General features: G+C 43.4%; 1 protein-coding gene across 3 annotated transcripts in view; it reads left to right on the forward strand.

Annotated features, from left to right (window-relative positions):
* The window catches only part of KAK (HECT ubiquitin protein ligase family protein KAK), a 67,981-nt gene extending 45,014 nt beyond the window's left edge, over positions 1 to 22,967 (forward strand). For 2 of the 3 annotated variants that reach the window (XM_087390028.1, XM_087390038.1), the window contains exons 10-17: positions 4,077 to 5,753; positions 5,945 to 6,172; positions 6,254 to 6,358; positions 21,103 to 21,183; positions 21,284 to 21,352; positions 21,478 to 21,606; positions 21,705 to 21,851; positions 21,982 to 22,967. In XM_087390028.1, the coding sequence (XP_087246154.1) occupies positions 4,077 to 5,753; positions 5,945 to 6,172; positions 6,254 to 6,358; positions 21,103 to 21,183; positions 21,284 to 21,352; positions 21,478 to 21,606; positions 21,705 to 21,851; positions 21,982 to 22,047 (2,502 nt within the window). In that variant the 3' untranslated portion in view covers positions 22,048 to 22,967. The remainder of the gene's footprint in view (positions 1 to 4,076; positions 5,754 to 5,944; positions 6,173 to 6,253; positions 6,359 to 21,102; positions 21,184 to 21,283; positions 21,353 to 21,477; positions 21,607 to 21,704; positions 21,852 to 21,981) is intronic. The other variant, XR_015542643.1, reaches the window with a different exon arrangement.
* The last annotated feature ends 2,343 nt before the right edge of the window (positions 22,968 to 25,310 follow it).

Consider the following 25,310-nt stretch of genomic DNA (forward strand, 5'->3'; position numbering starts at 1 on the left):
TAAAAGTGAAGCAGCCCCAAATCTGACGTGTCAAAGTTGGTCTGCAAATCAGCTTTGAAATCTGCAATTTTGTCTTCATTGGACCCATGTGAGCAGTAAGTCATCGACATAAAGAAGGATGACTAAAATTTCCCCCCCATCCATCTTGATGTAGAGGGTGCTCTCAGTAGGACTATTGTGCAGCCCCTTGCTGGTCAAAAAGGCATGGATCATGGCATACCATGCACGAGGGGCCTGTTTCAGCCCATATAAAGCTTTGTTGAGCTTGCATACTTGAAGTGCATTTGCTGTAATTTCAAAGCCCGGAGGTTGTTTGACATACACCTCTTCCAGCAAGTCCCCATTTAAGAAGGCTGTTTTGATGTCCAACTGACGAACATTCCACTCAAAATGTGCAGCCATTGCAATAACTGATCGGATGGTGGTCATCCGGGATGTAGGAGCGAATGTCTCCTCATAATCTATGCCCTTTTTCTTAGCATAGCCTTTAGCAACCAGCCTTGCCTTATGTCTGTCAATGGAGCCATCTGGCTTCCGTTTGACCTTGAAAACCCATCGTGTGCCAATGGCATGTTTACCCTGTGGCAAGTCTACAACATCCCAAGTCTGATTTTTTGCAATGGACTGCAACTCATTGTGCATGGCATTCATCCAATGCACATTATCCTTTGCCTCTTCGAATGTGGCAAGCTCCTCCTCATCAAGAAGAGTACCTGCATATGCTGATTCCACTGAATTAGCACCTTCCATGTGCCTTGCTGCACTGCGAGTCCTGCCAGGTAACGGAGCATCAATTTTACTCTCCCTGAGAGTTTGTAACAGCAAGTTTGGGACTGTTTTTGTTGCATGTATGTCTACAATTTCTTGCTGCACCACTTGTTCCACTGCCTGTGGAGGGGGCAAGATATCCTGTGGCGGAACTAAAGCATCTGGAGGTTGCTGTAAATTCTGATTTGCATTAGAAAAATCAGCAGGGGAACCCAAGGCAATGGGTAGCAACCCCTCAAAGACATCCTTTGAAGAAGAAGGCATTTGAAATTCAGCCTGAGGGTGAGCTGAATTTTCAGAAAATATCACATCTCTACTTACCATGATCTTGCGTGTAGCAGGATTGTAGAGACGGTACCCCTTGCTTTCTGCACTGTACCCAACAAATATGCACTTAATGGCTTTATCAGACAATTTGTGCCTAAATTCAACTGGCACATGAGCATAAGCAAGGCATCCAAACCTTCTGAGATATCCAACTGATGTCAGTTTCATCCCATTTCTCCTCTCTTTCCTTGTCTCTTTTTCTCTCTTTTATCCCCACTTTTTTTCTCTTTTTTCTTCTTTTTTTCAGTTCATCAGTAATCTTCCTTTTTTCTTTTCTTCAGTTCATCATGTGGCCAGGAAGGTCTTCAGCCTCATCTGATCTTCGGGAGACCATCTTTTGGGTGTTATATAAGCTTTTGGGGCACCCTTCCACTCCTAGGGAGTTATACGGCTACATGACGGGTACTCTAAACACCCCCCAGGAGTAAGCACTATAGACTCCAAACCACCCCAACCCCACACCAGCTGAGATTACCCCAGTGGAGTCCAGACACAGCCCAGCCGGCTACAGAGCCGAGCACAAGCTAAACTGGTACTCTATGACAGGAAAGAAAAAATCAAGATTCTCATGCAAACAAATAAGTTGAGAGGCACCAAGGTATGGATATCAGAAGAGCTCACCCCGATTTAGATTGCCCGTGAGCATTGGGTTGTGTTTTTGGAGAGTCTTGCTTGGCAGGATGGTTTACAATGAATGCTTGCAAAGTAAGTTTGTGCTTCTGAACATTGTGGGCAGTTCAGTTATGCTTTCACCCATTTTTTGGGTATTCCAGTAGGTCAGTGGACACTAGTGATTGTCTGGGGAGTGTGTGGCCCTGCATGGGCTGCTAGTAACAGCTCCCGGGTTTTAATGCAGGTGTTTGCACTGAGAAAGGATGCCTATGGTCACATGGGTGTGAGAGCAGAGTCCGGCAGGGCTAATGTTTGTGAAACTGATACCTACTGAGACTGGGAAGAGCACTGAATGTGAGGGAGATAGCACTCATTGTGTAACCTATTTGCTGGTTTTTCAATAAATAAAGAAATACCGAAAGGGGCGCCAAGGCTTCAGGGCCAGTTTGTGTTCTTGTATTTGAGCAGGAGCACTCTAGCTCCCCCAATCTATGTTTGAGGAGTTTGCTGAATATTTTAATGTGAAGGCTTATGGCTGGTTAGTTGTTTTACCACCCTCTTGTTGGCTTTGAGGTTGGTTTCACTTGTGTCGGGCATGTGCTGCGGATCGAGCGGTGGGGAAAGATCTATCCGTAATGTTCTGTATCACTAAGACAATGATATCCGAAGCCAGGGTGAGGTCTGCATCATCTCTAAGTAGATCCAGGAGCTCACAGGCTAAATGGCTCACGTAGACTGGATCAAGAGCATGGTCAAAGTGGACCTGGACACGGGTGGGTGTGGGAGAGGCTCTCTATGTGGCTGGCATGGTAGTTGAGTTGCTAAAAGCTAGGTGTGAGTGGTCAACACTGAGCGAGGGGTGAGGCACAATAACCCTTGTTTAGCATATCCTATTACACCTAGTATCAATCATGGCTAAAGGAACATCATTTAAGTTCCAAGCTATACTCTACCAAAAAATTCTCCAATAAGCTTGAATCTCGTCTTAAATATGATCTCCCTTTACAAATGAGCAAGGGACCCAAGGTTTTCCATGCCACACCTGGACTTGCAATGATGTCCAACCTATGAGGATAAATTGGTGTACTAATCCACATTCCACCAAGAGCCTATATGTATGCTTTGAATTCCTTATAGAGACAATTTAGTAACATCAACCCAAGATTTTTGGAAACCACTCACTCAACAATGCTAGATTTCTCAACATGACATCAAATAGACAAAACCTCCATGAGACTTTGGAGTCTTCAAAAGCATTCTAGGCTCATTCTAATATGGGTTTTCTTGCCAGATCATCCTTAACCCAAAGAAAATTCTTGAAATATTTCTCAACTTCATCCCAACAATGAGATTTCAAAAACTTTTGCACTGAAGCCAAATAGATGGTTGAAGTAGACAATATGGGTTGAATCATCAAGAGCCTTGCATTCCAACTTAAACAATACTCCATGCCAGTCCCACAATTTTCCTTCAGCCTCCTTTTCCACCACTCAAATATTTTTATAATTGAAATGTCAACTCTTAAAGGAGCATTAAGATAACATATTATTGAACCTCTCTATAACCACAGATGAGAAAAATATCTTCTGCCTGTCTACACATGCCGGGTTTATAGCACTCAGGACGGATGCTTTCATCGCATATGTATGCCTCATGGGTAGTCCTCCCCTCAGGGAAGGAAGCAAGGAGGTGGGCTGGAACGGAGCTAACAGGTGAGGAGCAGGTTGATTCATGTAATCCAATTCAAGGATAGCATATGAACCCTCTGAGGCCACAGATGCTGAAGGAAGGGTAGGGGGTGGGTCTTTCATGTAGTTCACGTCCTTTATATGCTTTAGGGCAGTATTATGTAGACTTTTCAGACACTCTTGGCAGCTTGGCTGTGCCAGGCATCGGTTTGTGAACTTCCTCCTTTAGATTGGAGATTGAGTTGCATCAGATGTTGCATTAGGCCGGGATCATCTTGGGTCATTTAAAACTAGGCAGTTATTGAGAACAATAAGCTAGATTGCTATGGCTCATAAGTATACACAAACCTATGAGCTAAGAGGGGATTCAAATGATTTTGTCTCCAAATATACCATGTGTGATTTGATGCTCAAGCATAGCTTTCACAAATTTTGGTTTAAAATGAAAATCTCTAGGGCTCATAGACATACGCTATTTTTTAGCCTTTTTTCCCCGCCGCCTCCTCTCTCTCTCTCTCTCTCTCTCTCTCTCTCTTACTCACACGCACACTTTTTTTAAGTGTAACACACACACACACGCGCGCGCGTGCACACACACTCTCACACACGCACATAGAGGCACACAAGCTCTTTATTGTGATGCAGTTTGACTTAAGCTTTTGCATTAATGCTTTCTTGAAGGTTTTTGGCGAAGAGCCCACTCCAGTGTGTGTTGGTGAAAGGGTGCATGATGTGCGGCTGGGAGATGGTGCGGTGGTTGGAAATGGGGCTTCAACAAGTGCAAACACAGGTGAAACACCATCACAGCCAACTGGCTTTAGTTCTGGTGTTGCAGGGATTCACTTGGGTAATAGGGCAGCCATAGTTACAGGGGGACTAGAGACAAATGAGTTGAGGACAGGGGCTTCTCTAGGTTCCAAGAACTCCTTGTCTTTTGCTGCTGCAGCTATGGCTGGACTTGCATCAGCAAGTGGGAAAGGCTTACGAGCTGGTAGGGACCGTCGCTCTTTGGCATCATTAGGATCAAACTCCAGTGTACCTGCAAGGCTTGCTTTTTCTTTAGGTGGAAAGTCACTTAACAGGTCTCTAACAATTTTCCAAGCAATCCAGCGTCAGGCAGTTGCAGATGAGGATGATGAGGAGAGGTTTACTGGTCCGGACTACTCGTCAGGGGAAGGTAGGAGGCTCTGGGATGAAGTATATACAATCAGCTATCAGAGGGCTGACTGTACCTCTGACAAGGTTTCTATGGGGACTTCTAGCAGCTCATCTCCAAAACCCATTATAGTAGCTCAAACAAATGCAGCTGCCAATGGTACTAGTGGTTCTGGGGCAGAGAACTCATGGCAACAAGCTTCACTGCTAGACAGTGTCTTGCAAGGAGAGCTACCATGTGATTTGGATAAATCGAACTCAACATATAACATTCTGCTTTTGCTTCGTGTGTTGGATGGATTGAATCGTCTTGCTCCTCGCTTGCGTGCTGAAATAGTCTCTGATGCATATGCAGAAGGAAAAATTGGGCAATTGAGTCAGATGAGGGTATCAGGGCCTCTTGTCTCTCAGGAAGAGTTCCTTAGTAGTAAGCTAACCCCAAAGCTGACTCGCCAAATGCAAGATGCTCTGGCTTTGTGCAGTGGTGGTTTGCCTGCATGGTGTTACCAGCTGACTAGAGCTTGCCCTTTCTTGTTCCCTTTTGAGACTCGAAGACAATATTTTTATTCCACGGCTTTTGGTTTATCTCGAGCACTTCAACGTTTGCAGCAGCAGCAGAGTGCAGATAATCCAACTGCCTCAAATGACAGGGAAATTCGTGTTGGTAGACTGCAACGTCAAAAAGTTCGAGTCTCAAGAAATCGGATTTTGGACTCTGCTGCAAAGGTCATGGAGCTTTATTCTGGTCATAAAGCTGTTCTGGAAGTGGAATATTTTGGGGAGGTAGGTACTGGATTGGGGCCAACACTGGAGTTTTACACTTTATTGAGTCATGATCTACAAAAAGCTTCCCTAGATATGTGGCGGACAGGTTCGGCTACAGGCAGGATAGATGATGGTTTATCAGGTGATATTGACATGCAAGATGCTGACTCTGAAAGTCTAGATGATAGTACTGCAGTGCCTCAGGATCACGGGGCAAGCAATGGACCATTTTCTGAACATGGGGATTATGTACAAGCTCCATATGGTTTATTTCCGCGTCCATGGCCAACTAATTTGGAAAGTTCCAGTGATAGCAAACATGCCAAAGTGGTTGAACATTTTCGTCTGCTAGGCCGAGCAATGAGCAAAGCTCTTCAAGATGGTCGTCTTTTGGACTTACCATTGTCAACTGCTTTCTACAAACTGATGCTTGGGCGGGTGAGTTTTATGAACCTCAGCTTGCCAATACGGAATCATCAGGGGATGAGAAACAAAGAGCAAATTGTACGATGAATGCTTTCCTAATTTGTGGTTTGTCCTAAGGGAACCTTCTCTTGAGTTGGGAGAGATCATTGTCACCTTTCTCGTCAGTAGGGCTTCATATGATTTTGAGAATTTCTTTCATGCAGGAGCTTGATCTTTATGATATCAAGTCTTTCGATCTTGAGCTTGGAAGAACTCTCGAAGAAATGCAAAACCTTGTACGTAGAAAGCAGTATCTGGAGTTGCAGGGGGATAACAGGCAAACCCTGCAGGCATTGTGCTTCCACGATACCAAGATTGAAGATCTTTGTCTCGATTTCACTCTTCCAGGATACCCAGAGTATCTGCTCAAGCCAGGCGGACAGAACATTGGGGTATGCAACAGTGGATGGTTGTGCTGCTGTTGTCTCCTTCTGAGATGATTATGCTTTATCTTATGGATGTTCTTACTGCAGGTTAATCTTGAAAACCTTGAAGAGTATATATCCCTTGTAGTAAATGCCACTGTAAAAACAGGGATCGCCCCTCAAATGGATGCTTTTCGAGCTGGATTTAACCAGGTTTTTAGCCTTTCCCTTTCTGACCTCACAGAATTATGTGCCATGGCTACTGGATGCGGGAAAGGCAGTTTTTTGCTACTTGCATGTGTTAACGCTTGATTTACACACTAGAGACTGAATCAAGGATGCTGTGCATGTTGACTTTTGAAACTCCATCAAGCAGAATAGTTGTTCATGGACTTAATTAAAGCACGAAGTATAGTGATGGATAGTCAGCATTAGTTTTGATACTGGATTGCATTCTGTGTAATGAAGGTGGGAAATTGCAGGGAATTAGGTGGGAAATAGGTGGGGAAACAGAAGGGAAATTGGTGGTAAGATAGGAGAAAGAAGGGGGACTATATAAGTCAGCCCCTAATGATTTGTATGGTACCTTTTGGATGTGACATCTAATCCTATCTACTCTCCCTCCTCCTTCCTGCTTTCTGCTGCCTACGCTCACACACTCTCTCTCTCTCCTCCCCCTCTCTCTCTCCTTCTGCTATTCTCTTTCCATCTCCAAATCTGCCCTTCCCCCTTCACTACATTGGTATCAGAGCTCCTTCCTAGGGCCTTGTGCTTCTCATTCTCTACCGGACTTCATGGAAGCAGAAGCAGTTCAGCGTCAACCAAAGATAACGTAGACCAACTACAAGAGGGAGCAATCCAGTGTCGATGACCAGCTTCAAAATCAACTATGAGGATAGCGGGCTGCAACGCACTGCTGTCCAGCGCCAAACCTTGAGTACCCACTTTGCCCGTATGGCAAACTTTGCTCGTTGACCACCTCCTTTCCAGTCCCGTCGAACGAACTGACCAGCTCCCTTCCAATCTCGTTGACGGAACCATTTCCCATATTGGGCTACAACGCTACTTGCTGCGGCCATTGTCAAATCCATCGATGCTTGGTGGGTGCCTGTCGTCCTTGCCACGCTGCATTGCTCAGCTCTAGTCCGTCCGCTCCATAGCCCGTGAACAAGCTTCTACACCAAACGTCCGCACACAGCCACGGCCACAAACCCATGCAATAGTCTCCTTGCTGGGTTCTTGGTGTCTCGGGTTTGGACATCCGCGCACACACGCCCACAAGGCTCCAGCCAACGACGACTTGCACGTCGACCTCAAGGTAGCCATATCTCACGGGCTTAGCGATCTACTGCGGCCCACAGACGACGCCCAGTAGCATCTCACCCGGGCAGTCGAGCTCATCACGACCAACGGCCTCCATGCAACTGAGCAACCCTGCAACACGCCAAGCACTCTCCTTCAACGCAGCCCGACCAGCGCTCAACGGCCAGCCTCTCCATCATCGAGCTCTCTTCATCGGACGACATATCCCTCTGCGATGCTCTCCAGTCCTTCAAATGACCGCCATCTCGATTCATCGTTTCAACTTGAGATGCACTGTGAGATGAACTCCCACGGCCATCTCCCACACAGAGAGAGCTCTCTCTCTCTCTAAAAGTCTCTCTCTAACCCACCATCTGTCACATGGCAGATAAGGTTGGGTCCCTAACTGTGGTTAAGTCAAGTAAATCCCAGTTAAGTGGGTTGGTTAGATTTTTGCAACGTGGCAACCCTTATGTGATCTGCCATGTCATCAACTTGGGTGCCACGTCATCAAACTGATCCTCAGTGACACGTCAGTCTTGTCAGCTTAGCTACCACGTCAGCGCATGATGTGACGAGCGCGTAGAGCACGAAAAAATGAGCGACTTTTCTTTTTGGAGCATCCCCAAAGATATTTCGATGCAAGTTACACTCACATTTGAGCCTCGTTGACAAATCCACTTCCTACATGCACATCAGTCTCTACATCAGCATTTTAAAAAAGAACAAAAGAAAATGAATTATTTGCTGTTCTTTCTTCGATCGACGGTTGATATAGATCTAGATCAGAGTAGACTAGATCGCCATAGAGGGGACGCTTTGAATTTTCCCAAGTTGCCAATCTAAGCCATGCTCGAAATTTCCGACTAGTACCTACTCGGAGTCAATCCATACGCTCACATACGGTTTCACATCATGTGATTATCTGAAACTTGACTTTCCATTAGTTCAGTGAGCAGACTTTAGAGTTCAGAGGCATTGTCGATTGTTCAGTGGGCAGATAGCATTTGATTTCACACACATGCCACCATTGTAAAGCCTACACGGCTATTTCACGGCATTGTGCACATCATTTTAGTCTTGTAAAGCCTCTTGGCTATTCCCGGCATCATTTGTCATAAGCTTGTAACACATCTGATTTTATATGTTGCAGTTCTATCTTCACCGACAGTTTAGAGATTTCACTCGCCGCAGTCAGTGTTTTTGTAGTTGATTCATATAGAGATTTTTCATGACAGTTTGAGTACATTTCTTGCACCTTGTCTACGACTAGCAACCTCAATCTGGAGGCATTTGCTAAGCTAGACAACTCCAATTACGGTACATGGAAATACTGAATGGAGACCATTCTAGTACTTCAGGACAAATGGGAGTATGTCGATGGATCTACACCTAGACCATTGGACGATCCAGCCAGCTTTACTCCACCTGTTATCACAGCACTAGCAACAAGATCTACAACGGAATCTATAGCTACACAAACAGTTTTCGCACCAGTAGCAGATCTTGTCATTGTCCGAGCTCAGGGAGAATGGGATAAGAAAGACAAGTACGCTTATCATTTGATCAAGCATAATGTGGAAGATGTCATGCTAGGACAGTTCAACATAGTCAAGACATCGAAAGAAGCATGGGATATGTTCGCAGCTCTCTATGAGTCGAAGAACACTTCCAGGATTCTCACACTGAGAAACCAAATCAATCAGAGTTTCCGCAATAGCAGAGAAATCGGTCATGCTTATGTACTCCGGATAAAAGACTACAACAATCAACTCGCAGCAGTAGGAGAGACTATGAATCCCGCAGAAATGGTTCAAGTAATCCTGAATGGACTAGGAGAGGGATACGAGAATCTAGTCCAGAGTATTGCCATCCAACGGTAAATTTCGACACTGGAAGAACTTCAGTCAGTCCTACTTGGTGAAGAACTCAGGACTCAGGCCATCCAAGCACGTAAAGGTCATTCTAATGATCAGGCGTTCATAGCTTCAGACAGAGGCGGAGGTAGAGGCAGAGGTAGATCATACTAGAGAAGTGATCATCATCAGCAACAAAATCAAAGTCAGCATCATCCTCAGCAGCATCAGAATCAGCAAAGAAGAAATTATTCCAACCGAGGAAGATTTCAAGAACGAGGAAATGCATCCATCAACGTGTCAAATATCCAGTGCAACTACTGTCATAAGTTTGGACACTATGAAAGAGATTGCCGCAAGAAGCAGTACGACCAAGGCGGTCAATCCAGCAGTAATTGAGAAAATTTTTGCGACAGAGGAAATCATTGTGGTGGATATCCTAGTTACAGTCATTTTGCAAATGAACATGGGAATATGTTTCTTGCAAGTGGGGAAATGCAGCAAACTAATACAGTATACCTAGACACTGATTACAATCCCAAAGAGGATTTCAGCTATCAAGTCGACCAAGTGGAACATGATCCTTGGTATATCGACAGTGGTGCTCCTTGGTATATCGACAGTGGTGCATCATCTCACATGACAAATCATCAGGAATGGTTCACAGAGATGAAACCATTAGAAGGTCAGAAAAATATCATCTACACAGCAGACACTACACCGAATCCAATTCAAGGGACATGTGTTATCTCTATGAATAATTTCATTGGTATGAAAGGATTGGTGAGAGATGTGCTCTATGTTTCGAAACTCAGCAAGAACCTTTTGTCAGTAGGACAAACGACGGAACACAACTATCCAGTCATCTTCGATGGAGATGAATGGACTATTAGAGACAAATCTAGAAGATGTCAGCTAGTAGCAAAAGGTGTCAAGGAAGGACGCTTATACAGAATGCTAGCTATAGTACCAGAAAAGCATGCCATGTCAGCTCAACCGCAATAGATGTCACTATTTGCAAAATGACCCAAGAGATATGGTCATGTCAACTTCAAGTACTTGTTAGATCTCAGGAATTAGAATATGGCAATTGGGATTCCCAAGCTACACTTTCTTGGAAAGGTTTGCGAAGCATGCTGCTTTGGTAAACAAAAGCGAACCAACTTTGGCAGAAGTACCTCTCGTGCGCGAGGTATTCTTGATTTGATTCATACAGATGTATGGGGTTATGTCTAGACCCGCAGTATCAATGGTTCACTTTATTACTTGACTTTCATCGATGACTACAGCAAATATTGTTGGGTCTACTTTCTGAAAGAGAAATCTCAAGTCTTTTTCAAATTTCAAGAATTCAAAGCCATGGTAGAAAATCAGACAGGCAGAAAGATTAAAGTCATGAGATCAGATAGAGGAGGTGAATACGTGTCTTCAACATTCATGAACTTTTGTAAAAATCACGATATTCGAAGATAATTCACTTGTGCAGATACTCCTCAGCAGAATGCAAGAGCTGAAAGGAAGAATGGGACTTTAGCAGACAGTGCTAGAGTAATGCTTAGTGAGAAGCATCTTTCGAATCAGTATTGGACAGAAGCAATAGCCACTGTAAACTATTTGCTTAATCGGCTTCCTACCGAATCAATACAGGGTATGACTCCTTATGAAGCATTCACTGGACACAAACGACACATTGGGCATCTCCGCATATTTGGTTGCATAGCATATGCCCACATACATGATGATCATCGCAAGAAATTGGATGCGAAGTCACGCAAATGCATCATGGTTGGCTACAGTGAAGAAAGCAAAGCATACAAGTTGTATGATTTCTTCAACCGCAAGGTCATTATCCCCAGAGATGTAATCTTCGATGAGGAATCAGAATGAAAAACCTCAAATACACAAGAGATAGAAGTATCGACTTCACAGTCATCTACAAAATAGGTTGATAAAGAAGAGCAAGAATTGCCAGCAATACCCCAAGCAGAGCCACAACAGCTCAGACGGTCTACTAGGGAAAGCAGACCTCCAGCCAGATTGACATATGCTCAGAAAGGCAAAGCAATTTAGGTGAAAATCACCAACTATGCTCTTTTGACTACCATCATGGTTACAGAAGAGCCAATGCACTTCGAAGACGTAGTAGACAAGCGAGAATGGTAAATTGCTATGAATGAAAAAATGGATGCTTTGTATAAGAATAATACTTGGGAATTATGCGATCTTCCACCAGGAAAGAAGGCCATAGCAAACAAATGGATATACAAAGTGAAGTATAATCCAGATGGAAGTATTCAAAGAAACAAAGCCAGACTAGTTGCAAAAGGATTTGCATAGCAATATGGTTAAAACTATGATGAGACTTATGCTCTAGTAGCAAAGATGGATTCCATACGGTTCTTGATATCACTAGCGATACTCAGCAGATGGATTGTGTATCAACTCGATGTCAAGAATGCATTTCTTAATGGTTACCTAGATGAGAAAGTCTACATGCAATAACCAGTAGGTTATGTTGAACCATAAAAAAAGAATAAGGTTTGCCATCTCAAAAAGAGTCTCTACGGCTTAAAGCAAGCATCCAGAAGTTGGTACAGTAAAATCGACAAGTATTTTGTTGATCTGGGATGCATGAAGTCCAATGCAGATCATACTCTCTACTACAAAATTCAAGGGGAAGACATTACTATTGCAATTTTGTACGTAGATGATCTCATTGTGACAAGAAGCAAGGATAGCTTCATCAGAAAACTGAAACAAGACTTATCTGTAGAGGCTCGACATGAAAGATCTTGGACTTCGGCACTATTGTCTTGGAATTGAGTTCTGGAGAGATTCAGATAGCACATTCATGAGTCAGCGCAAGTATGCTGACAGTCTCCTGAAGAAGTTTCATATGGCAGATTGCAAGATTGCAGCCACTCCCATGGAACAGAGTTTGAAACTTACTAAAGATTCAGAAAAGCCTACAGTCAATGACAGCTCATCGGATCTCTTATATATCTGACTATCACACGGTCAAATACTTATTTGCACAGTTTATGACAAATCCAAAACAGTCTGATTGGAATGCAGCCAAAAGAGTCTTGAGATACATCAGAGGTACAAGACAGTTTGGGATAGAATACAGAGGAAGTCATCCACGGTTGCATGGATACTGTGACAGTAACTATGCTGGAGATCATGAGACCAGGAGATCGACACAGGAATATGCATTTTTTCTTGGTCAAGGTGCTATATCATGATTGTTAAACAAACAACCAACTGTTTCTTTGTCTTCGACTGAAGCAGAATATAGGGCACTTACTATAGGTGCATGTGAGGCTATATGGCTCAGAAGACTTGTGTCAGAAACATATTACTTTGATGAGTCAAAGCCAATAATAATATAATGTGATAATCAATCGGCTCAAACATTGGCTAAGAATCCAGTATATCATTCCAAGACAAAGCACATTGATGTCAGAGAGCACTTCATCAGAGAAAGAGTGTTACTTGGTGACATCACACTACAGCATTGTGATAGCAAAGAGAATGTCGCAGACATCTTTACCAAACCACTTGGTAAAGAGCTATTCGAGAAACACCGGCTAGCTCTTGGTTTGACGCAGAGGAAGGACATTCCCATTAAAGAGGTGTGATGGAATGTAATGCTCAGTCCTTCTTCGATTCTCGAGAATCATCTTCTTGAGGGATGGCCTACTTCATGATGTTGATCTTGAGGGAAGGTGTTGAGAGTTCACGCTCAACATCATTTCATCACGTGTGCATAGCACCATCATGTGATCATATGTGCATAGCACTAACCCAATAGAGTGCTATAAAGGAAAGGGTTAGATCTCCTAGCCTTAACCTTAAATGGGTTTATATATATTCTATTTTTTCAACTAAATCTAGTGTACAGTTAGTCATTTGTGGTGTGCTCTCTAGTTGTGTCCTCTCTCCTCATCTCCTCTCTTCTCCTCTCCCCTCTTCATATTTTGTCATGAGGTGCAACTTCCAGCTGGGAAGCAGTTTTGGGATCGCAATGTGGATCGATTTTCAGTCACCAGTAATGGTTGGATTCAAGGGAATCAAGAACGATCTTGCAAAGACATTCTCATTGCAGTTTGCCAAGGAGTCTATTAGAAGGACATATTTTATGCTAATAGATATCGTTCTCCTAGAGAGTTCTCTATTGGAACGATGGTATATTTGCGTATTCCCAAGGAATCCGAGAGCCTAAGTACTGGTCAGGCTAGAAAATTATCCCCTTGCTCCATTCAAGGTTTATCCGAAGAATTGGCCAAGTTGCATCTGAACTGGAATTTGCCTCCTAGTGTAAGAATTCATCTAGTCTTCCATGTCAGTAGATTGAAGGAAGTATTGGGTGTTGAGAATCGGGTAGTCACTCTTCAAGAACTTATAGAGATTTAAGATTTGACCTTCGTACCGCACGAACCAGAAAGTATTCTTGGCTTTCGTGAACGTCAAGTTACGATCACGGAATAGAAGACTAAGTGGAAGGATCGTGTCGAGGAGGACTCTACATGGGAGACATTGACCAACCTTTAGACATAGTTTCTGAATTGTCTTCTTAGAGGAAGGGGAGTACGTCATGTGCATGGATCGAATCTGACGTGTGCTTAGGCACACAGGACTAGATTTGATAGCTTGCGGGGATGCTAGGAGTAGGTAGGCGATTCTCAAGTTGGGTTGCAAGGGCAATGGACGAGTTAGGATTTATACTATTTTTTAGCAGCTCTGGGCTAGAGCCTATATAAGGAGCCCAGGGGTTTTGTTTTCATGGATGCAAGTCAGAGGAGGGCTAGCTCCCCCTTGCTGGTCTGGATCCTGGATTGTGTTGCGGATGCGCACCTGCTTTCTAGCGCAGCGTGGATCCCTAGCGCGGTCCTGAGGCCCTAAGGACGCCTCCTGGTGGTATGGGACGTCCAGATTGTTGATGAGTGATTGGATGTAGATGTTCGTTCCAGCAGCCCAGCGTGTGGCTCAAGGGGATGCTCGGATTCTATGGGTCTTGGACCTGTGAGCATCATGGTTGGGTGGTGAGCATTCCTACGCCTCTCTTTGTGGTTCTATGATCGGTTGTTTGTGCTTGTGTGCAGGTCCGGATTCGTGATCGTGGTTGTGTCACCCCACCTTCCTTGTAATCCTTTACCTTCCTTTTGGGTGTCGGATTGTCATAGACAGGTGGGTGCAAAAATGGAGGATCCATAGCAGTCCCTCCAGCAATGTCCTACACTACCCATTAGAGGATTTGCCAAGCCAGCCCCAGCCATACGAAACATACCTGTGGGAGCTTGGAAATTCCCTGACATTTCCCCTTGCATTCCTGGCTGCATGCCAATAATGCCATACATTCTGTTAGGCATTCCAGGCTGCATACCCCTAGATACATTCCCTTGCATTCTTTACATACTGGGCTGAGATCCCACGGAGTAGTTTCCAAGCATCCTAGGAACATCTACAGCTTGACCAGGAACATTGAACCACCACCAAAATACCCTGATTACATTCTGGAAATTATTCCCTTGGCCATGTATATCCATACCAGCACCATGGAAAGATCGCTGGAATGTAGCACCCTGAGGGCTGTCCATTCAATGGGATCACACCAAGTGACTGCTTTTGGACTCCACTAGGCTCTTTTGCATGAGAATGCCTCTTTCTCTCCTTAGACCTCAAAAGGAGCTTGCATAAACTCAAAGAACCGTGGGTCGTGCATGAGCTTGCATAAGTGTTCCCACAGCACTCATTAACTGTTCCTTAAACATAGCATGATCATCCTTTGCATCTTCAGCCTCTTTTGACCCTTTCGACCGAGAAGCACTCACATCAAAAGGATTTACAGCTTGCTGTGCCTCAAAATTTTGGTCACCCTGGGATGCTCCCTCATGCATAGATTGCTCTTCTTGCTCATCCTAGGAGGACTGCCCCTCCATATCGCAATCATTATCTGTAAAAGACATATTGCTGAATTTCTCTCTGTTGGAATCCAATTAAAGTAGGCAATACTTCACCAGAGACTATCACATGCTCACCTCCTTAAGAAAGATGGTGATGTCCCGGCAATAGAACCATGAAACCAGCCTCAAAGGCCAACAAGAGGGCGGTATTAGACAACTAGCCAGCCAATGCTTTCACATAATATATTCAGCAAATAACACAAACACAATTTGGGAGCTAGAGCGCTTCTACTCAAGAGGGAAACAAAGATTGGCCCCAAACCTTGGCACCCCTTTTTGGTATTTCTTTAACATTAGGGAGACCTTGCAAATAAAGATTGCACATGGGCTGCAATAGCTTTTGCATTTAGAACATTCCACCTCCCATTGGCCAACATGGCCCCATGCATAGCCTCTGTGTTCATTGTTCTTACAAACCATATATTATGCTTGTGTTCAATTCAGAGCCGATGGCATTTATCTCTGCCAACCATAGGCACATAGCCCGAAAATTGTTACTAGCCGCCCCACTTAGCCACACAATCTTCCATAGCTGGCACTAGTGCCGACAAGGACATCCATCTGCTTAAAGAGAAAATAAGCAAAATTACACAGTCCAGCTTTGAAATGTAGAGGCAGTTTTAAATGAAGCATTGAACAAAAGAAGTCGCCGAAAATTGACTCGAGGTGAGCACATAGTCGAGATGAGCACGCAGCTTATCTGCTTCGTAGATGCACGCTGTCAAGGCAACAACCAGCCTGCTCAAATGCATCTGTACAACAACGTGTGCATCTGATTTGTCAGCCGTACAACAACGCGTACTGATTTCATATAGCTACCAAGGAGTCTCCGTACAGTCCGTGCAATAGTGCACAGTCCCTCGTGCGGATCCTGTATGTCTAAATCCTCGAGCCTGCTTCCCAGTTGTGGCCAAATCCCCATTGAAGCCCGTCTGCCATCCTCTCGTATGGCGCTTGCAATTCTTCCAAGTAATTCCTCCCTGGAGAAGCTTGCCAAAAGCATCAAGGGATAGGGAATGCCATGGCGTTCCTCTCTTCATTTGCCCCCCCCTTTAGTGGGTGATTTTTAAAACCCAACCAATGAGTTTTCCCCATGCCCCCCTCTAGTGGGGCATTTTAAGGGCCTAACTATTAGAAACATGGTGGAGAAAGAGAGAGAGGGTCAGGGTGTGAGGAAATGATACATGAATGAAAACATAATGAAAGGCTATCTTATTCAAAATCATGAGAAGTACAAGCCTTATATAGGCTACTCACTCACACATTAGCACCTAGTGCATATGGGATAAGTCCCATAATGACACGTGGCACTCACACATGACTCACACACATGAACTAGTACTAGATCACCTAGTACTACACACTAACACATCACATCACCACACTCTTTGGCTATGATATCTCCAACACCCCCCTTCAGAGCAAAGAGTGTGAGACCTTACACACAAGAGTAGACCAATGCCCCCTTCACCACAATACTGCAAAGAGCAAGTCCAACTATCTTACACCTCTCGTGTGATAGCGACTTCTCAGTCAGCTTGCGACCGGCAAGGGCAAACCATCACTCATCACCCCCCCCTACTTTGAGCTGGGTGGTCAATACCATCAAACCAAAGTAAAAGACAATACATTCATTTTTGGGGGACAACCCAAGGCAGAGTACTTCTTATTGACTCCACATACATGCAGTTTAGAGGGACAACTCGAGGCTGAGAAGCTTTGTTTGACTCAACACAAACACACATAGAACTAAGCATCATCTTCCTCCTCAGAGAGGAATAGATCATGCAACACAGCAGATGAAGCTTCTTGCTCAGGTCCGTAGATGTAGCATTTATATTCTTTAGCTTGTCTAGGTTCTCCTTGGCTGAAGTAGGGAGGTGATGAAGCAATTTGTTGACCAACTTCGCGCTAATAAATGCCATTGCTTTGTCATTCTGCTCATCCCTAGCTGAGAATCTTCACCATGAGGACGAGGCTCCATAGTATCAAACTGAGGTAACAAAACCAGCAGGCTGAAATGGATAACCAGCAAATGAAGAGGCTGGTCTAGGGCTTTGAAATGGATCAGCAGCCTTCACAAGTGCAAGGCAGTTGAAGAAAGGCTTGGATGACCTTGGAGGCTCCACGTGGAGTATGCAAGAGGACAAAAATAGAGGCCTAGTGGTGCTCCAAATGTGAACCCGAATCAAAAAGCAGTAGGTATATGCCCCGAAAAGCAGAAATAAACCACGAGTTGAGCACTTGTGGGCGTGATAATTGCCCAAGGTGCTGCAGTAGGTCTGAAACCCTAAAAATGGCTCACTAGGACACTCCAAAGTGCAAAAATAGGTCAGGCGACTCCCTAGAACAGCTCCGAATGCTGTAGCAGGTCTCTGATGCCAAAAACAGCTGATATAGATGTGCTGGAGGCCAAGGAACCGCTCGAAAATGCTTCTGTTGTAGGCACTTCTGCAACCACCACCCTAGAACACCTTTGTAGTTCAAGCTTATGCTAGTGGTGGTTGCGTTAGAGCAAATATTTTACAGGATGGACATGTAGTAGTTTAGGAGAGCAAGAAGTTGAAGGAGGCTGAACTAAATTATGAGCAACAAAGGCCAATTACTTAGTTAGTTTTTTGTCTAATCAGCCTTTAATTGGCTTTGTAAATTTAGCAAGATGGTCTATTGCTACCACGCAAAGTGGTAATTGATGTGTGCACGCCTGTACATATAAAAGGATCCTGTTGTACCTTGTACTCATAACTTTGAATGACAATTAATAACAGCCACTACAGTCGAGCCCTGCTCCTCCTGATCCTTATTGAACACTATGATGTCATCAAAGAATGTTCCTACAAAGGATTTGTGTTCTTGAATGATTCGGCTCATCATATCGTTAAATAGAGCCGGAACATTACTCAACCTTAAGGGAACTACCAAATATTCATAATGTCCTTGTGTTGTCCAAAAAGCTGTTTGTAGATGTCTTGGGGGGCAATCCGGACGTGTTGGTACCACTCTTAAGATATATCCTGCTGAAAATTTTGGCTGCCTTTAAACTATCTAGAATCTTGTCAGTTCGTGGAATTGGAAAGTTCTTCATTTATTTAATTATGTTCAAAAACTTATATTTAATAGTATTGACTTCGGTCAAAGATACTTATCCACGGTTAAGTAAGCTTGTTGCCTAACCCCAGTTAGGAAGACTTGGCTTATACCAAGAGGGTCAACTGTGGTTAGCCAAAGAACCTCCGACTCCGGTCAGAAAGAGTTGACGTCGGTCAACAAGACTTTGGATTCGGCCAAAGCCGGCTGACTTCTGTCAACTTAGATCATTGGCGTTAATTAAGGCGCCTTGACCCTTGGTCAAAGTCCTTAATTATGGCTAGAAGGATTGGCTTCGGTCAACCAAAGAGTTAGTGTTTTATGTGCACATGTTTGCTTGGTGGGTACGCCCACAAAGACTAGGACTAGTCTAGGATTTATTTGCATGCAAAAGCGCTAACGATTAATGGGTGCCATGGCTATGTGCGCTTTAATTAATGGTTGTCGGTTCTAAGAGGGGTTGATCGCCTAAGTGCTACGGAGCCCAGCGGGTAGCCAGGAGAAGTCCATGTGACCGAGGGCTACGAAGACCCTGGACTTTTGCATGCAAAAGCGCTAACAATTAATGGGTGCCATGGCTATGTGCGCTTTAATTAATGGTTGTCGGCTCTAAGAGGGGTTGATCGCCTAAGTTCTACGGAGCCCAGCGTGTAGCCAAGTGATCGCCTAAGTCCATGTGACCGAGGGCTACGAAGACCCTAGACTTTTGCCCTTTGAGACGTGTAACTAAGACTTAGTTAGATATTTTGACACTTGGCATATTGCCAAAAGAAGTGAGCTGAGAGCTCTTTGTAAAATGGGATTCACGTATTAATTTTTGTACGCAGCCTGTGAGCTGAATTGCACTTTGTACTCAGATTTTCTGAATGAATAAAGACCTTTGGGGGGGTCCAGCCTGACTGTTGTCCTGGGCCCTAGTGCTGTGTGTGTGTGTGTGAGAGAGAGAGAGAGAGAGAGAGAGAGAGAGAGAGGGTGTGATTTTCTAGCCAAGATTTTCTGAACTGCCAGCCAACCAAAGAGAAGGAAATCGACGTTGATTTATATAGAGAGAGATTGCAGGAGATGTCACTTCCCATGCCCTCTTCCTAGTAAGAGAGACTTTGTCCTTTTCTCTCGCTTCCATTTCTGCTATTCTTGCTTTCTAATATCTCACTTTACCCCGAACTAGTTACTGCTAGCATACTTTTTCCGTCCGCCTGCTATCTCCTCCTCTTCCAACATGGTTTTACGTTGGCTGCCTCCTTTTCTCTTGCAGGCTGACGAGCCCTTTGTTCCCTTCCTTTCCGAGAAGGACACTCCAAAAGCTTGTGTGCTCCGTCATGCCTAATGGATTAGCCCTCTCTTCTATACCTTGTGATGATTTGTTGATTCAACTGCTTCCAACCGGATGTTGCAATTTGTGGCTGATTTTGTTTAAACTTGCCTCCATGATATGGATTAGGTTTTTAGGTTTCTCTTTCTAGTAGGAAATTCCTGGTTTATTCATTTGGAATCTATCGTCTATCCCATGTATAGCCTCACCCTTCCTCCAACTTGGTGTAGACGTCCTCCTTGTTAATCTCTTGCCTGAATCTCTTGAGAAAAGCTTCAGACATGGTACTTCCAGTTTATGAAGTACCAAACGGAAAACTGATTGAACTACCTCTGTGCAGTCTTTACTAGAGTGCATGGGAAGTAGTTTCCTTGGTTGTTGCTTCCATTGATCCATAGAAAGCTTTGCAGATGGCTGTAGGGATCTTCACTCGGTCCCCTTGAAATCTTGGAATTTTACCTTGATGAGTTGGGCAGCCTTCAAATGTGGCTTGGTCCTCCTTGGGGCTTCTCAGCCTTGGTTGTTCCCTCTCACCACGTTCTGGGCTCTTGACTGTTTCTCTGGCTTCCTGATTGGGGGATGGCCTCTGCTCTGGGCTCCACGAAAGGTGACCTCCAAGCATTGTTGCAAGAGGTCTGATGGGGCATCTAGATCTTGATGAGGTGTTGAGTGAGGCGAGCTGGTGAGCTCTGTTGTCTTCTCTTCGAGGAGGGCTGCAACATGAGAAATGAGATCAGATTTTGGCTTTATGAACAACCTTTATGCATGAGAGACAATGCCTTGGCAACCGTGTTACCTTAAAATACATTGGAGGAGATCTTTGGCACTTAAAGACGTCTCTGAGGCCATTTATGAGCACTCTTGGCTAAATCTCTATGCATGAGAGACAATGCCTTGACACCCGTGTCATCTTAAAATACGTTGGAGGAGCTCTCTGCCACTTAAAGAAGTCTTTGAGGCCATTTATGAGCACTCCTCTTCCCCCTCTTCTTTCCTTACTGCGGTTGTGTGGGGGTGAAGGCACCACACCCCTTTGCTCTCTGTTGGGGAAAACTCTGGCATTATTTTGGAGGCCCCCATGACGATGGCCTTATTACTCATCAAGGATGAGTGCCGAAGGTATGTTAGTTCTCTGGTATGTTGTCCGTTGAGAACCCAGACCGTTAGCCTCTGGAATCAATATAATGACATATGAGACTATGAATCATATTGCTGTCAGAAAGGTGGAGCCTATTCCATTTTGTTTTTGGTTGGCTGATCAACGACGTATCAAGCCTGTGGGTAGTATTCGAGGTGTAAGAACTATGTAAATGACTCGAGGGGCGGAAAGTAAACCTTTGGGTAGGCCATCGTCGGGCAGATATCTGGTTGTTTATGGTTGTTTGACTAGTCCTATGGTTGTTTGACTAGTCCTATGACTCTGTTATTGTGCAGGTTTTCCAAATCTCATCACTTCAGATCTTCAATGAAGAGGAGCTGGATTTTCTGCTTTGTGGTTGCCGTGAGCTGTGGGTGGTGAGTTGCTCAGACACTATGGATTAATCTGCTGCTTTGAAGCTTCAATTCTTTTGATCTTATTTGTCTGATATTGAAAGTTGATATCATGTATTTACAGCTGGAGACTCTCGTGGAGCACATGAAATTTGACCACGGCTATACTGCTACTAGTCCACCAATTAGAAATGTGAGTTACCACCCATTTACAACATGGATATTAAATGTGCCTAGAAAGTGGATCCGACACAGGGTATTAGAATACAGGCTATTGTTGTGCTTTTGTGTTTTTACTTTTGTAAAATTTTGGTTCAGCTTCTAGAAATAATGGGGGAGTTCAGCCCAGAGCAACAACGAGCTTTTCTGCGCTTTGTTACTGGTGCCCCACGGCTTCCTTCTGGAGGGCTTGCTGCACTCAATCCAAAACTCACGATCGTTCGGAAGGTATATTGGCGGCATTTATTCTTGTATGGTGTTAAGGAAAATTTTGTTACTCTATTTTTTTTCAGGAATCTGAAGCCTGGTGGGTGCTTGTTCTGCAGCATCCAACAGGAATGAGTGGAGCAGCAGCTGTTTTGGGTTCAACTCCACCAGGAGCATCTGCTTTAGGAACAACTTTAGCAGATGGAGATCTGCCAAGTGTCATGACCTGTGCGAACTATCTGAAGCTACCTCCATACTCTTGCAAGGTAGGTCATGACCTGTGCAAATTATCTGAAGCTGTCATGCTTAGTTAGCACTCTCTTTGTCGAAGAAATGACAAGTTTCTTAGATTCTTCCTACTTCGATGTTTAACCATGGTGCTCAATTTTCTTCCAGGAAGTAATGCGGGAGAGATTGCTATATGCCATACGAGAAGGCCAAGGATCGTTTGATTTATCTTAAAAGTGTACCCTCTACTGTTCGTGCAGCTGCGGTTGGAGTGTAAAGTACTGACTTAGGTGTCACACATAGAATCTATTCAAGCTCATTCGTCTCACTCCTTGCCATTTGTGGATATTTACGTGTTTGCAATGGTGAAGAGTACCATCCCCTCATTTGACTTGTACGAGTCAGGCTGCTGATCTTCTGGTACAGAGGGGTAGACACTTTTGGTCAGCCAACTGGGTTCCTTGGTCAAGTTCCTGGCTCACTGTCGAAACATTTGGTCATGCATGTCTGGTGGAACCAGGACTCGTTTTAGGCTTCCTGATGAGAGGCAAGAAAGGGAAGCAGTGCAGGTGGTGTATGGGAGTGTGCACGTTGTACAGATGTCCTCTGCAATGTCAAGATAAGGATTACAGCGCTTTGATATTGCAGGTAAGTGCTTGTCAAGCAGCAATGTAAGCTCATTAAAGCATTTGTTTTCTGTGCTAAATGATATCAATGCTTGACTTGGTCATATGGCAAGGTGTCTGAAAAAAGTGGAAAATCCTTCCATCCGGAAAGTTCTATGTAGATGAATCATTCAAACCTATCTCAGCTCGGAAGGCAGCCTTTGCTTGACGCAATTGGCAGCTCAGAAGATTGTGGGTTTTACCACCTTAAGTGACTTGCAAGTTCCACTCCTTTCTCCATTGGTCTATCATATATTAAGTTTGTACTCATCGTCCTGTTTTGGATACGAATGCATGACATCCAGTCATTTGATGGTGTCGCTTTCATAAAGCTATTAGCTCATGATTACTATGGAATCGATATTACCATTCTACATGCTACCATCATGTGGATGCTATCAAATGTGTACCTGCTTAATAGCTTTAGGGTTAATCAGCAGGATTTTTATCACGTCATCTAGTATCCAGCCTTTGAGCATAATTTATTAGTATCTTTTCCATATATTATCTCTGTAAAGGAGACTTACAGATCTAAGGCTGAATCCGGGCAAGAAAATCTGTTTATTGCTTTTTGGTGGGTTGGCTTGTTTTTTAGCATAGCTGATATTGTACTAGGATAGAATTTGTGCACAAAAAAGAAGTGTGCTTTGGTGACGATGCCTTCACTCAATGCAAAACAGTGCATGATAGGCATGTTTGACTGTTTTGTAGTGCATATTACAAGGGTTACCTTAAATGTAAGCTGTTTGCTTATTCAATGTTGATGGGGATACATACGTGTAAGAGCATGCGTTTGTACGGTGGTCTACACCCAGCTTTGGATGCTGATGATGTCGGTGGGAATGTTATGGTTGGTCCTGCTATTGTGATGGAGTTTATCCTTTTCAACCTTGTGACTGTCATGGGATTGAAACGTCACTGTGTTGTGCTTTTAGAGGATGTGTTCGGGCATCTTCCTGGATTCATCTTAGATATATATAAGTGCCTTTTTGTATGTGCAGCTCCTTGAAAAGATGTCATGATATTTTTATTAATGTTTGATCAGTGAACTGTCCTTGTGCTGGTATTGCGATGATTCTTTTTATCTTAAGTGGTGCGTTGCCCTATCAGCTAGATTTAGATGCTTGTTTGGGAGAGACTAAAATGAAATCGTTTAGACTTCACAAGCAGTTGTAGCTTGAACGAAGAGATTTTGGACTACTTTTTTATTAGCCTTCTCCTTTAGTGCTAGCCTTCGTCATGGCTGAGTCTGCCCTTCATCTCCGGAGTGTCGACAGATACTCAGTACGAAGACTTTGTATAAATGGATGCTCAAGTATGTGTGGGTGTGTGGAATTTTATGTGTGAGCATATTTTTATACTATGGTCTACACCCACTGTTGGGCGCTGATGATGCAGTGGGGATGTCATAGTAGCTAGTCCCTTCTATGCATGATGGAGTTTATGGTTTTCGATCTTATGAGTGACTATCATGAGATTGAAACTGCACTATGTTGTGTTTTTAGAGGATGAGTTTGGGAATGGTCCTGGATTCATCCAGGTATATTGAGTGATATATATATCTGTAAAATGCGTGCTTAAATAGATGACAGAAATTATGGTTTTTTCTTCGCTAATCCCTGTTGTTGGTAATGTGTTGTGTATGTAAGCCTTACATGTTGTAGCATCTGTTGTTAGTTACCGAGTTATCTTAGGTTTGATACAAGAGAAGATGAGCAAAATTAGCTGAAGATGAGCTTTGTTATAATTAGGCTTCATTTGCATCCATTTGCTTGGAGGACAAGGTAAGGAAATTTTGCCTCTTGTTGTGCTCTTAGTCTTGAGTTTAAATATTGCTGAGTAATTGTGTAATATGTTGCCTTGAATTTGGTAGATAGTGTATGTGACGAAGTTTATAGATTTCTATAAGTTTGAATGCTTTTCTTATGCTTTGAAAAATTAAAAAGATTTAATAACCAATAGTGAGTTTATAAACTATATGTACAAACAAATTTTAATGTTCGAAGTGTGCGTTGATTTTTTTTTGGGGCGAAGAAGAAACATAACGCTACAAGTAAATGAAGCAATGTTGAACAAAGTGATACTTAAATTCACGTTTAAGCAAATAGGATTTTGAAATCTGCAAATACAACAATTGACTTTCATCATTATCTATAATTCTTCAAAGTGCAAAAAGCTAACTATTGAGTGCTCTCATATGAAATGAGTTTGTTGGATAGGTTTTTAGCATCATATGATCCTTTTCTAATCAAGAAAAAAATAAAGTGGGTATCTTTGAATCCAAGTGTACCCTTATGTTTCTTCTATTATTGTTTTAAATTCGAACACAAGTTTTTTGTGGAAAAGTAATTTGTAATTATAATTTTAAATAACTAATAACTACAACTAGACCTCCTAGAGATTGAAATCTCACCTAATAGTGCTTTCTTATATTTGGTACACATGTTCGTGGAACATTCATTAGGGTAGAACCTTGTGTACATATGCAAACGTGATTGTGCATCTGAGCATCCTTGTGCATATACTTGCAACCTTGTCTTAAAGCCTAGAGCTTGATGGTTGAAGCAGCATTAGGTATGGCATGTCCTCACCCTTTCCCTGTTCAACCAAATGGAATTAAAGTAGAATATGATTACTCTCTTTTAAAACTAAGTAGTGTCTGGTTTCTCTGAAAAAAAAAAAAACTAAGTAGTGTTTGATAATTTTTGGTGACTAATCTTTGTGGTAAAGATTGTCAACCCATATTTCCTTTAAGCTTTACCTCCTTGTTTAAGTCCTCTCACCGGTTGGAAAAATTGCAAAGGCACAAATAGCATTACTTGGATGTGGAAA

The sequence above is a fragment of the Dipteris shenzhenensis genome, chromosome 2 (assembly GCF_047967505.1).
Source record: "Dipteris shenzhenensis isolate YYH24624 ecotype China chromosome 2, Dip_SZ_1.0, whole genome shotgun sequence".
Taxonomy (NCBI): Eukaryota; Viridiplantae; Streptophyta; class Polypodiopsida; order Gleicheniales; family Dipteridaceae; genus Dipteris; species Dipteris shenzhenensis.